This window comes from Oreochromis niloticus, linkage group LG13 (genome assembly GCF_001858045.2).
Source record: "Oreochromis niloticus isolate F11D_XX linkage group LG13, O_niloticus_UMD_NMBU, whole genome shotgun sequence".
Classification (NCBI taxonomy): domain Eukaryota; kingdom Metazoa; phylum Chordata; class Actinopteri; order Cichliformes; family Cichlidae; genus Oreochromis; species Oreochromis niloticus.
In genome coordinates, this window is record NC_031978.2 from 24,606,061 (window position 1) to 24,619,538 (window position 13,478).

Sequence of the window (13,478 nt, forward strand, 5' to 3'; positions counted from 1 at the left end):
AAATTTGATTGAATTATGACAAAACATGTGATCATAGTGAGTTTTGATGCCAGGAACCCATTTCCAGAAAGGTGGGACTGCAAAAGTTGTGTAATGGTCAAACCAAATAAAAAACAGACAAAAGTAATATGTAAACAAAAGCACAGAGTTGAACTTAACATGACTCAGTAAAAACAGGTTCCAGAGAACTGCTTTAAAATAAGCAAGGTCTTTCTTGAAAAAGATGGCTGGATGGCAGCATGCACTGTATGGACAAAAGTACTGGACCACCTTCACTTAACACCTACAGGAGCTGCTTGGCCTTGGAAACCCACACCGTGAAGCTCCTGACAGTTTTTGCGTTGATGTTGATTTTGATGTCAGAAGACGTTTGGAACTCAAGACTTGACTTTTGTGCACTGTTCATCTCAGCACTCGGTGACCCCCACTCTGTAACTTTACATGGTCTGACTCTTGAGTTGCTTCCCAAATGCTTCCACTTACAGTTGATTACAGTTTATTGTGAAATATCTAGAAAGGGAGAAATTTCACAAACAGACCCGTTGGAACAGTGGCCTCCTACTGCAGCACCCTGCTCGAATTTAGTGAACTCTTTGAAACGACAAAGGCAGACTGCCAGACTGAGAAATGCAACAAAAACATCTGAATTGAAAGACTAAGAGGATCCCTTTTAGAGTGTATTGCCCCATAACCATTACATTATCACTTAGCATTAATGGTGCCTTCACAGGTGTGCAAGTTACCTGTGCATTGTGCACCATCACGGATGCTGTTGTATATGTTGCTTTCAAGCGAGGTGGTCCCTAACCACATGCAGCATCCATGAATTTAGTTCAGTGGGAGTCGTATTTCTGGATCTCGTTGATGTGCTTTCTTTTTTTTTCGTTGCAAAAATAGAATATTGTGCATTTAGCAACAAACTGCAGTATTGTCTGTTTTTTTAATGCACTTTTATCGGTGGATCTTTTCTGTGACCAATTGCTTATTAATATTACTCATACTTTGTTCACACACATCTCAGAATAGTCTGCAAAACGTCTCATTGTAGGTGGTGTTATCCTCCAAATTTCTGGAATTTTGCATTGTAAAACAGTATTTTTAAATTCCTGAGCTACTTGCCCACGCAGCCTTTTACAGAGTGCCGAAACTCTCCACCTCTTTACTTCTGAGTGCCTCGGCCTCTCTAGGATACTTTTTTTGAACACCAAATTCACTTATTAAACTTTTTAGCTGTGATATGTCCCTGTTCCACCACTTGGTTTTACAGTCATAAAACTTTTTCTCTATTTCTTTTAACCTGAACTAACCTTTTAAACGTATTGCTTATGCTAAATTAAAAATTTGCATATATTTATGTTTATCTTTGCACAATTTTCAGTTAAATATAAGACAGTCATTGTTATATTTATTTCTGTTCACATACAAGTGTTTTTTTCCTCAGTCTTTATTTTAGGCTTCTTCCTTAGAGCTAGCTTAACCATTCAAGTCTGAGATAAAGTGTCTATAAAGGCAATATAAGCTCATTTTTGTCCTTGAAGGGTTCACAAAATCCAATTATTCTAATTCAGCAGAAGTTTAACTAAATGTCTCCCTGAGCAGGTTGAAATAAACAAACAGTATACCACCTCATGGCTTTATCAAGCATGCTACACACATAGCCCTGTATTTAGGCCATATGGGAGTGATTTGGGGCTGCTGGGAAGCTCTGGGGTGGTTCGAAGTGTTCCAGGGAATGTTTAGATTGTTGTCACAGTTGCAAGGACACAACCATTAAGCTGTCGTTTGAGGTGATGCACAGGTCAGTCTGACAAGATTAGTCTTGAGCGCGGTACGAGCTTATAAACAAACACACTCTCATACACACACTCAGGCAGCCATTGCATCTCTTGCATGAGCACTCACATTGATAATAGCGCTCAAGTGTGTATGCTGAAGGTGCGTTACGAAAAATCATCTTGTGCTCTTTCCTTTTGACAAAGCCTCTGGTGTTTTAGTGGAAAATGGTGCTAGAACATCAGACCAACAGTTTCCCCCAGCTATGGACACACACACACACACTTAGATGCACTCAGCTGTTGCATCGGGCAGTGCTTTATCAAGTTGCGGTCATTGTTGTCCTCCACCATCGCCAGCTGACTTTTCGCCAAAAATGTTCATTTTTATTCTTAGATCATCTGTCGGTCGCAGCTAAAGCTCAATAAAACCTCATAATCTACGTCTAACGTCATGTGGCCTCTGTTATGGAGCTGTTAGGTAATTTAATTATCCTTTCCTACACACACACACACACACACACACACACACACACACACACACACACACACACACACAAAAATGACCTCTGGTATGGATTGTGTCAGGCAGTTAATTACACCTGGGTACCCAAAGGCCTGACCTAAAGGGATATAACTTTTATTACTAGTTCTTCTTAAGAAAACTGTCAGTCTGCTGGGGCACAGAGCTGCAGGGAGGTGTGTGTGTGTGTGGGAGTGGGTGAGAGATTCTATTTGGTCAGGTTTAACTTGGTCAGAGCGCGGGCCCAGTGGCGCACTGGATTAGTGATCTAGCTCTCTCAGTGTTGTGATAACTAGCAGCGTCTGCGCCTCTTAACTGCGTCCAGATGAAGGCTGGAGAAGGAGACGGATCCTGTTACTAGTACGCTGAAGAAAGACACATACACAAACATAAACCTATACCCTTGCTTAATATGACTTTTAACCCCAAACCCCAAGCCTCTAGATTTAAGCCTCTGGGATAAAAGAAGTCCGCTGACTTGATTGAAAAACCCAGCATGCAGGAACCCTGTGAGAAACGCAACGTGTTAGAAAAACTTAACAGTTTCATTAATGGAGGGAGGCCCGGGCGCATGGGTGCTCACTTACACCCGCATTCTTTCGTGCCGCAGGAGGAGTGCAGACGCAGACATATATAGGAGGAAAGCTTGGCAACACTCCACTACCGCCTGGTGAAATGGATTTTGCTCATGCAGGGTCTTTTTATTAAAATCCTCTCCCGGAGTGTTTCTGTGGCCAGTGCCCCCACTCCTCCCCCCAACAGCCCAACTCCACCCTGCTCCTGCTTTCACTCCACATTTGGGAGCCATTAGCAGGCCGAACGTGAGGCTACTGTACACCCCCACACATAATGCGTGAGGCCTGGCAGGGGGAAGCACGGGCTGTAATACAACATCATACAGGTGTGAGTGTGCAGAAAAGAAAGTGGATCGGTGCAAGAAAGCAAACGAGTGCTATTAAATACCACATTCTCGTTCCTCTGTGATTTATATATTTTTACATGCAAACTATACTGTGCACTAGAGTACTGCTATTGTTCTGACCAGTGACTATTTTCTCTTAAACTTTTCACTCTGTTTGCTTTCCCCCAGGCAGAATACGCTCCAGATGGGCCTGAGGTGGGCTACGGCTCCTTCCACCAGCAGTACTGGCTGGATGGACGTATTGTGGCAGTGGGGGTGATTGATATCCTGCCTACCTGTGTGTCCTCCGTCTACTTGTACTACCATCCCGACTTTAACTCACTGTCTCTGGGCTCCTACTCTGCTCTCAGGTTTGTTGTCAGGACTCAAACGCAATGTGCTTTCTGTTTACGTGAAAAACTGCTGTGAAGACAGAAGTAAGCCACTGGGACATGATGCCAGTTGTGTTTTTAAAGGGCTTGGCGTAATAAAACCTCACCAGTGTGCACATTACTCACGGCAGCACCATAGAGTGCATTACAGTTTGTCTTAAACGACCACAGCAGTGATTACGAAATGCAACATGCGGCTCCTTTTAAGAAGGAAGTTTCTTTGTCTCTTATTCCTTTCATTCTTTCTTCCCTAATGTCTTTGTTCTGTCTTTGATGCTTTCTCACTTTCCTTCCTCTCATGTTTGCCCTCCTCTTAACCTCTCTCTCTCCCCCCTGACTCTTGGTCTATTTGGCTCCTCCCACATTTTATCTTTAGAACTGTATACTATAAGTGCCACAGTACTCTAGGTCAGAGAAAAATACCTCTTTCTTCACACTTGATTGGTTGAGGCAGTGCTCTGTTTTGCGGTTCAGCTGATGACAGTTCTCTCTCCCAGGTTGAAATAAGAGAACTCACGCATACTCTATAGGTGCACATATCTGCCGTTTCCTGTTAAAATGTAACCCAGTAATGTGAGAAAGGCTTTTAAAAATTTCTCTGCACATATGCGAGGGACCGGGTGATCTTCACTTTAAAGTTGGTGTGCACAGGTGTTAAAATGGGAGTTGTGAGCGTTTATGTGCAGTCGCGCACAGGATCAGACTTTTCTCATATAGAGGGAACACCTCGGTCATCCTAAGCACACAGCCCACCCCTCCATCACTTATTATTTTAAGAGTCTGACTCCAAGAGTAACACAGAGTGCTCAACGTGTGGAGGAGGCCTTGGAGAAGGGAGCCAGCGGGACTGAAATCCTCCCACGTGTTTACAGACACCAGAGAAAGGTCTTTGATCAAGTCTTGGACACTCCCTAGTCTGCTTGGACTGGCTGACTTTGTTCAAAACTTACTGTACAGAATGCATGTGACCCTCTCACCTTCTGTCCGGCCTTCTGATGCATATATTCATTACATTAGATGGCGTTTCTACAGCAAGCCCAGTTGGATTGGAAGCTTAACTTTTCAGCCACAAAGTTCATTCTAGTGTTTAAAAAGAAAATCACAGAGGGAATTACACGTTAAAAAAATGTTGGTAATTTTCCTTTCTTTTTCTATTTTTTTAGCAACAAGAGTTCATGGAAAGTTCTGGAATTTTACACCATTACCTCTTTGGGAGTCCTGATTTGTGTATTTACTCACTTATCATTTTACAAATCACGTGTGGCGTTTAGATAATGTCAGAGCTGAAATAAGATATGCATGGACGTCAGGCATTACAACAATACTAAAACAAGTACAGGACTGTGCGTGCTGTTTAGCTGTGTCGGTATGCTTGTATGTGCGATTCAGCAGGAGAAACAGGAGAGGGAGATGTTGAGGAATTTCTCGTAAGAGTGCTGCTCCTTCTGCCACAAGCCCCCGAGGACAGAAGGAAGAGGGGAAGAAAAGAGGCGCATAATGAGGTGCCTGAAGCACTGTACAGGGAACACAGCTGGTGTTAAACCTGGATCTCTCTTACGAGGATGTCCTGATTATGTTGTGTTGCCAGTGATCCCAAACCAAAATATACTGTATTTCTTAATCAGGCTTAATCTGATTCAATGTTTATATTTTTCTGCACACAGTCTTGTAGTTGAATGCGCACATAGTCTATGAAAAGTAAAAATAAAATAAAAAAATTCTAGATAACTAAAATATCCACTTTTAAAATACTTAAACATAATATATGTTTGCAGTATTTTGCAACAAAATTGCAAAAATTGCCATTCGAGTCCAATCAACAAGGATTCGAATGGCAAAAATTCCTGCAGTGGCTCCAGTTTTAACCACATATATATTATATAGATTACACATGAATGCTGACACAATAAAATAAGTATCTGTGTGCTTCTCATCACTAGAAGCTCAACACAGTTCTCGTAAGATTAAGTAACGAAATGTTTCCACGTGCATGCAAAGCTGCAGAAAGCACCTCATAGCATGCACTATTATGAACCGTGTGCTTGCGTATGCACATCAGTATGAGGGAAGCTGTGCAGGAGCAGAGGGCTTGATAATTGGCTTGTGCTGGAGTGTCAGATGGCTGAAGAGGGGATAATGGCGGACTCAAGCTGCTGCCATGGGGGTGGAGGTGGGGGGTGTGAAGGCCTCAAGTGAAGGGGGCCTATGGCTTTTTGTGAATGGGCCCCTCGCCTCTCTTGACCCCCCCTTCTTCCCTGATTCAGGCCTGCCGGGCCCTTTTGTGGTGAGGGGATGGGAACCCAGGAACCTGGCAGCAAGCGGGTGACCTTCTAGCACCTCTCTCTTGCTGCCTCTCTTCTCCGTCCCTTTCTCTTTCTTGACCCTCCTCTTTTATATTCTCCTCCTGTTCCCTCTCTCTCCCCCTGTCTCCCCCCCACCTCCCTTGCTTGGCTTGCTTTGTCCCATGTCTTATTTTTCAGTGCATCTATTTTATTTTAAGGCCTCTTTCTCTGTCTGTTAAGTCTTGTAAGAATGGGAATTCTCCCACTTCATTTAAGCGGGTGAAACACAGAAGTGGAAGGAAGAGTGAAACAAAAAGGATAGGGGGGGAAAAAAAGAGGAGCTGGAATTTAGTTATGGAATAGTGAAGGAAACGGCCGAGAGAAAGGAGAAAATAGGCTTTCAGTAAAAGGATGCAATTAAGGAAGAAGCTATTGGGGAAAAATAAAGCAGGCGAGACATTTACTGTATTTGGAGAAGGTGTATAAATCCTCCAAGTTCTAAATCTTTATTTTACACACTCTCTTCCTCCTTTTTCAGCACCTTCTTCTCTGCTTCAGGGCTCAGGGCTGATAGAGAGAAGGCAATTGTTTTTGTGTAATGACATGAAACCAAAAAGAAGGCAAAAAAATCCTGCCTTTTTGAGTGTGGGTGTTTACTTCCTCAGCTTAGGCACTGCTCTAGACAGAGCAGCAAGTGCCATTTATATGCTGCTGATGGACTAACCTGTAAGTGAAAACACATTTTAAGTTAGTTGGTGTATTTTTTGATGTAGCAATTTGAATGTTTTATTAATTCATTTATTGTTGTTTTGTTATTAAAAATTGCTACTTTTTTGATGCAGCATCCCTGCATATTCAGTTAAAACTGTGCGAAACTTCGAACCAGCTCATCATAAGTGCTCATATTTTTCAGAAGAGTAAGCACTGCAGTAAATTAACCTGACACTAAAATTGCTGTGTAAATTGCAACCATGATTTTTCTACATGGGAAATTGAAATTGGTGCTCTGTGGTGCACAAACTCCAGCTATGAGGAAAGTGATGTCGGATCGAGCCATCCGTTTCAGACGCAGTGACACTGTATGCTGCTTGAATACAGTATGTGATGTTTTAAAAAGCATGAAGCCTTTTCCTTACACTTAGCTCTCTGACAAGGTGCATTTGTGTGTTTCCTGCCACAGGGAGATCGCTTTTACCAAGCAGCTGCAGAAACAGTCTCCCAAGCTGTCCTACTACTACCTGGGCTTTTACATTCACTCCTGCCCCAAGATGCGGTATAAGGTATGCATCATCTCACACGTACAGCACATTTATCATGGTTATCACACTTTATATTAACAATATATTTGAATTTCAGCACTGAGGTCCTACATTGTTAAGGTTTTGTAAACTAGAATTCACATATCAATGACTTTAAGTGTTTTATATTGTGATCTAAATGCTTATATATTTTAAAATTTCGGTACAACAGTAAGAGGCCTGTTACGACACTAGTATGCTGGAGATTTGCCGTCTTGTAATTCAAATGTACCTCTTTGCTCTCCTTTCTTGGGCCTTTTACATCTCAGATCAGATCTCTTTCAGTTTTGTCTCTCTTGCCCATCATGTCTCAGGCCAGTAACCAACATGCTGTAATGTCTTTTGTTTGTAAAATACTAATAAAATACCAATATTAAGTACTAATATAGTTTTTCTTTTGCTGCATAATATTTATAGCTTTATAATATAATCACAAAGGGCCCTGTAGAGCTCTTTATATAAAATCGCAGCACCTGCCTTAATTTACATTCAGGCTAAATTACAATTTGGAATTCATTAAGCATAAGTTTATCTGGATTAGCAACATTTATCAGTGATGGTTTGACACAAGCATGAGTATATACTCAAATGCTCCTGTTAGAGTTTATTCATACACAGTCAGTATAATTGATGGCGTGAATAGAGCATGTGAGGGAAACAAAGTGATAGTGAGGACATCCAGGGAAGTAAGAGAGGATAAGGCTGCTGAAGACATTAAAGGTTTAGCGAGAGGTTACACTGGTGACAGCAGCCATAACTCAGCAGTGAGAAGAGTTCAGGACGCATCCACACAAATCTGCATATTCTTACACTACAGTTTACCTGCTGTAGAAACTGACACAAATAATAAATGTGGATACACAGAGGAGCCAGGACTCACAAACATACCCCGGTTCACACCAGAAGCCACTGAAATATCTATAGCTTAGGAGGATGATGAAAGAAAGGAGTCTTTCCAAGTGCTTTAGTTTAGCTAAGTTTTTCCCATTCTTTCTCTCTTTTTCTCATTCATCTGCTAATTCCTCTATTTCACTGTCATTTCATTCAGATGTTCCCAGAGCTTGTTCTTGCCCATGGGAGACTGATGTCTTGTTGGGGATTATGGCAACGTGCCACATCTTTTTATCCATTTACATCTTGCTTTGGATAGTGCTTTGTCCAAATTCTCAGTTTGGGACTCTGTATATGGAACACATGAGTGTGTTTGCTCTATTTGTGTGTGTGTGTGTCTGTGTGTCTGTGTGTTGAATCTTGATCACAGTGTTTGTCTGTGAACTCTGTTACCACAGCACCTAACTCCTCCTGGCTCTGGTATTTACTACCCCCAGCCCCCCATATCTGCTCTTGTGTGTTTGCCACTGCAGCGTGTTGTTCACAAACTCCCCACTTGGTCCTATTTTACCCTTGGGGAGGAACACAGAACGAGGGTGAGAAGGTTGCCCGGTTCCCACCTTTGGGCTTTCCCGATCCCACAGGAACACAGACACATTCAAATGTACTCTGAGCACATGCACGCTGTCTTGTGTTGTCTGATTTGCATATGAGCCTCAGTAATTCAATAATGCACAGAGATGCTGTGGAATTGTCGCTTAGATGGGGCAGTGCCTACACTGTTTTTGTGTTGAAGATTTACTGGTTTCTGGATCTCAGTGCTGCCTCTCCAAAGCACCAGCTCCTGAACTGTGCTGGACACCACTCACGCCCCATGAACACAGCTTCCTCTCTCTATTTTGCACACCTTTCCCTCCCTTCTCTTCATCCTTGCCACTTTTTCTTGAAAGCCTCTGTTCCCATTACCTACTGTGACTTTGCCCTTAGTTTTTCTGCCCCTCCATTTGGGTCTTTGTGGTGTTGCCTGAGGTATTGTTTTCCACACCCTGAATCTGAGCTTTTTGAGGTGATATATGATTATCATTTATATGATCTTAATATTGGTTGTTTTTTTACTACGTACCTAATAATCTGACAGATCTAAGCATTTCCCATTCCCATCTCATGCACTGTCTGCATGTGGTAATGATGACATAATCAGAGTGTTAGTGCAAGCATAAAAGGCTCTACTAAGGCAGGTCACTGAGACGAGTGTTAAAATATTGTAAAACCAGTTTGTTCTGTATTAAATTTCACACTTGTTGACGCCATACTCCCATTTTCCTGAGGAGTAGGACTGTATTGTTTATATTGCACTGGGGCTGGAAACCTCTAATATCAAAAGAGACATTTTTTTAAGCAAAAACATCTGTATGGAGACTCAAAACATATTTGAGGCTTATATTAGCCCATTAGCCCATTCACATTATTAATAGTTGTAAGTAGTTTAAATCTTTTAACACATGACTATTTTGCAGGAAGCTATTTATTTAATAGATTCTTTGGTATTGCTATGAAAGTATTGGACTAAAATTAGTTTAAAAAATGTTGTTTTTACCAAAAAACTGGAAAAGTTCCACCATTTTTCCTGCTTCAGAATAGGTCTTTGGAGGGTGATTACCCACCTAAGCATGAGTGGGCCACATATACTTAAGGCAAAGATTTAGTAACAGTAACTCAGTCATCAAGGGTGTTTTTAAGCCACAGGGAGCCACTGAAGGCAGGCAGAAGAGCCCCATGTGGCTCTTTTTTGTGACATGTTAGCGATACCTATCTTTTACCCTCATTCTTCATCACTGTAATGGACTTGGCTGTCAGGCTACAAACTTTACTGTTCTGCAGGTTTCAATTTTGCAGGAGAGTTTTTTTTAAACCAGGTCACATCTCTGCAAAGGAAACGCTGCATGCGAAATGGTTTGAAAACTCTTAACAGTGCCAGAGACTGGGCATGGTCCTGCAGAGTAGCCTTAAAGGGTCCTTGAAGACTTGGAGTCCAGCCAGGAACAGAGGGTTGCCTGGCCAGTGTCAGACCCTCTCCTTTGTTCTCAAAGCTGGGACTGAGCGTCCCACAGAGTCTTGCTGGTTTGGCTGGTGGGTTCAGGGTTTGACGTGACATCCTGCCCCTGGCTCCTGTCCCTGGTCCTTTGGCCCTGCGTGGCCCTGTGATGTCGAGCTGTAGAGAGCAGAAGGTGAAGCTGTTGGAGGCTAAATGAGACCAAAGGTCTTGGCCCTTCTGCCACTGTTCTTCTTTCACAATGCTTCTCGTGTGTTAACGCTAACATTCATCTGAATTATGTTGCTTTCACGGCTTTAGATGGACTGATTATATTCCACTGATTCCATCCAGTGTTGTCAGTGTCCCTGATGACAGGAGAGCATAGTCACATTTATTAACAAAAAAAAAACAAAAACAAAAGAGAAACTTGTCACTGGATGCATGCATTTTGCACATTTCGCAGATTCTCACAGAAAATATACAGCTTTTCCTAAGCACTTGAGTTTGACTGTGACCGTCCAATTATCTGCTGAAACCATAAATAAAATCCTTAATGTGCAAACCAGCTCAGGTTCTTCTCGCAGCATTTCATTCCTTTCTCTTCAATAGCTGCACAATCCAGCTTCAGCTGCTCGCAAGATTTCATTAACTTTCATTTGATATCTTTTCACTTTTTATTTTCGAGCTTCACCTGAACAAAGAGTCGATCCTGCACTGTAGTGTTTTTTTTCCATTTTTCTTTTCCAGAAGTGTGTATATGCCTGAGCACTTGTCTGTGCAAGTTACTTTTGAGTAGTGAATAAGCAGACTTTGATGATAACAAATGAGGCGCTCACCCACTTGGCTTAACCAATCTAGTACCTGGTCTTAACATTTCAAATGCTTTTCAAGTGTGGTGTACATGCTTATACACAGAAACACACTCAGCCTTACAGAATACACACCCAGTTATACCCGCTTGGCGAGGGAGCGAGAGAGTTGTATGAAGTGCCTCTTATTCTTGTTATTATTGTTCACAGTGAAAGAATGTCTCGCTCTGAGCCCAGGAAACCATTAAATTTTCCACAGAGAAACGAGAAAGAAGGAGTGAGTGAAATAAGTGAAAAGAGGGAGGAAGAGGACAGATGGAGAGAAAGAAAAGAGTGACAAAATGTGTGCCAAATGAGAGAAGGAGGCAAGATGAAAAGCGTTATTCGTTTTCCCGGCGGTACTTCGCCGACTTTTAAAGAGCCCTTTCGCAGCAGCTGCACCTCTGTTTTCCTTTTCAAACCCAGCTCCTCCTCAAACAAACAACAAACACTGTCAGAGAGCCGGTCACTCCTACAGCAGCAGCCAGAAGTTTCTTTTTGGGTTTTTTTGGTTTTTCACATGACCAAAGCTTTTGAATTCAGTGGACCTGAAATAAATCCATCCAGGTGTCAGCCACTGTGTGCAAGAGTATGTCGGGATACGTGCAATGAACAAATTTGATGTTGGTTTCAGGGTGCAGCGTTTGCCTTAATCAGCGCATGCCTGCAGGCTTTTCTGTCACCTGCTGCATCAGCTTAGCTTTCAGGATATCAATTAGACATGACAAAGTGACTCCCAGCTCTGGTATTAACACAGGAGCTAACTTTCACCTGCATACAAATGGTTTGAAAAGCACTAAGCAGTCATCTGTTTTTAGATTTTCACTTTAGCAAATCATAGAAATAGCTGTCCCCAAAAAGTAAAAATGGAATAATCTGTATTAAGTCATTACCAGAAGTGTATATTAATGTAAATATTTGGCTCTCGAACACTCTCATCCTCTCTTCAGGTACGCAGTGGCAGGTTATGACATGCTAAAAGCCTCCAAGCGAGCCGCAGCTATCAGGACTCTGCATGTGTGTTATTTTCACTCGAGGGGCCCAATCAGACACTATGCTATGCGTACGTGTGTGACCTCCCATTTTTTGTGTCACTTGTTGAATGTCTTGGTAGATTAAGAGTGATGGTGAGTGAACCTGAGGCATCTCAGGGTGGGTGTTTCCCTACAGTAGCCCTCATCCCACCCCCCCCACCCCTCCGGTGCACGCGTGCTACAGTACACGGCTTCGTTTTGAGGCAGCGTCAGATTTGTTGATGAGGGCATCGCTTTCTTACGTATTCCTGTTTATTATTGCTGAGCTCCTGGCATAAACATTATCCCGCTTTGGTAGGTTTTGATGAGTGGCATTGAAACGGTTTACAGTGAACAACAGTGTTTATGTTGAACTGCCGTCTAACACTGTAGGCCCAGAACAGCGCCACGCCCCCCTTTTTCTCTTTCTTTCATTCTTTTTGTTTCTGTCCTTCTTGCAACATTTCTTAACAAAAAAAAAAGGAGGGGAAACAGCCGCCGTGCCGGTCGGGATGAAAGATTGATAGAGAGTAAAGAGATCAGATTGAAGAAACTTTCAACTGATTCCATTCAGATGAAAACATGGCAACACGTTTTTGCTCTTTTAGTCTAATGTTATTACAAGCAGAAGTGATATCTACTCTCGCTGTGGTGAGGTTCTCATTTCTCAAATTGTCATCTGTGTGCGAATGTGCAGTAAGTCATGATGAGGTGGTATAAACTTACTGTTCGGCGCGGTACGGCGTGGATTGGCCTTTCTCACGCATTTACTGTAATAGTTTTATGTCTTTAGCCCCCTCTGTAATGTCTGCCTGTGTTCTTTTTCTCAGAAGAAGCAATATTCTCTTGGTTCGTAAAAGCTATTATTCTACTAAGCCAGCAGCATTACCTTCCAGCAATCCTCAAGTTTAAAAACCCTGTGCCCATCAAAATAAGATCAAATCCAACCGGGTCCATTTTCACCCTGTCTGTGAAGTTTATAAGCTAAAGCTTAGCCATTTTGCTGCCTTCCACTTCTCCCCCTTTTCCCCCATATTTTTTTTTTCTTTTTTAAATTGGAGCCTTTCTGACAGAAACATTGTTGTTTGATTTAGCTTGACAGGAGACCACCAACAGCGCACCTCTCAGCAGAAACATTTGTTTAAAGTTTTGATAATTTCTCTTCTCTTTTATGCTTCATCATCTCTCTTCTGTCCTGCCACACTTTGTGTTTTTAACAAATCATTAACAGGTTAGAGCATGGGCTTGGTCCAGCCACTGCTTGGCACCCTAAGAAACGGTTTACAGTGAAAAACAGTGTTTATGTTGAACCGTCGCTGACAGTCTCTCACCCTGTCAGTGCTGACAGGGTGAGAGACTGAGGGAGCAGAGTTCAGGGGGGTCGAGTTAGAAGAGTCAGTGTTACTGCTGGTGGAAGGACAGAGTTGGGAGAGGGCGGGTTGCTGGGAGAGTATAAGCAAAGGGGAGGTCTGAAGGTCATAAGGGCAAAAATGAGAGTTTGGAGATGGTGTCATGCTGAGCAGATCCAGAGCCCTCTAGCTGCCAACGTGAGGTGTTTGCCTTACCATTAACTTCACCTCTAT

General features: G+C 42.5%; 1 protein-coding gene across 4 annotated transcripts in view; it reads left to right on the forward strand.

Annotated features, from left to right (window-relative positions):
• Window positions 1-13,478, forward strand: part of ate1 (arginyltransferase 1) — a 52,576-nt gene that overhangs the window by 23,708 nt on the left and 15,390 nt on the right. For all 4 annotated transcript variants that reach the window (XM_005473878.3, XM_005473880.3, XM_005473881.3 and 1 more), the window contains 2 exons: window positions 3,386-3,567; window positions 7,051-7,150. In XM_005473878.3, coding sequence (XP_005473935.1) covers window positions 3,386-3,567; window positions 7,051-7,150 — 282 coding nt within the window. The remainder of the gene's footprint in view (window positions 1-3,385; window positions 3,568-7,050; window positions 7,151-13,478) is intronic.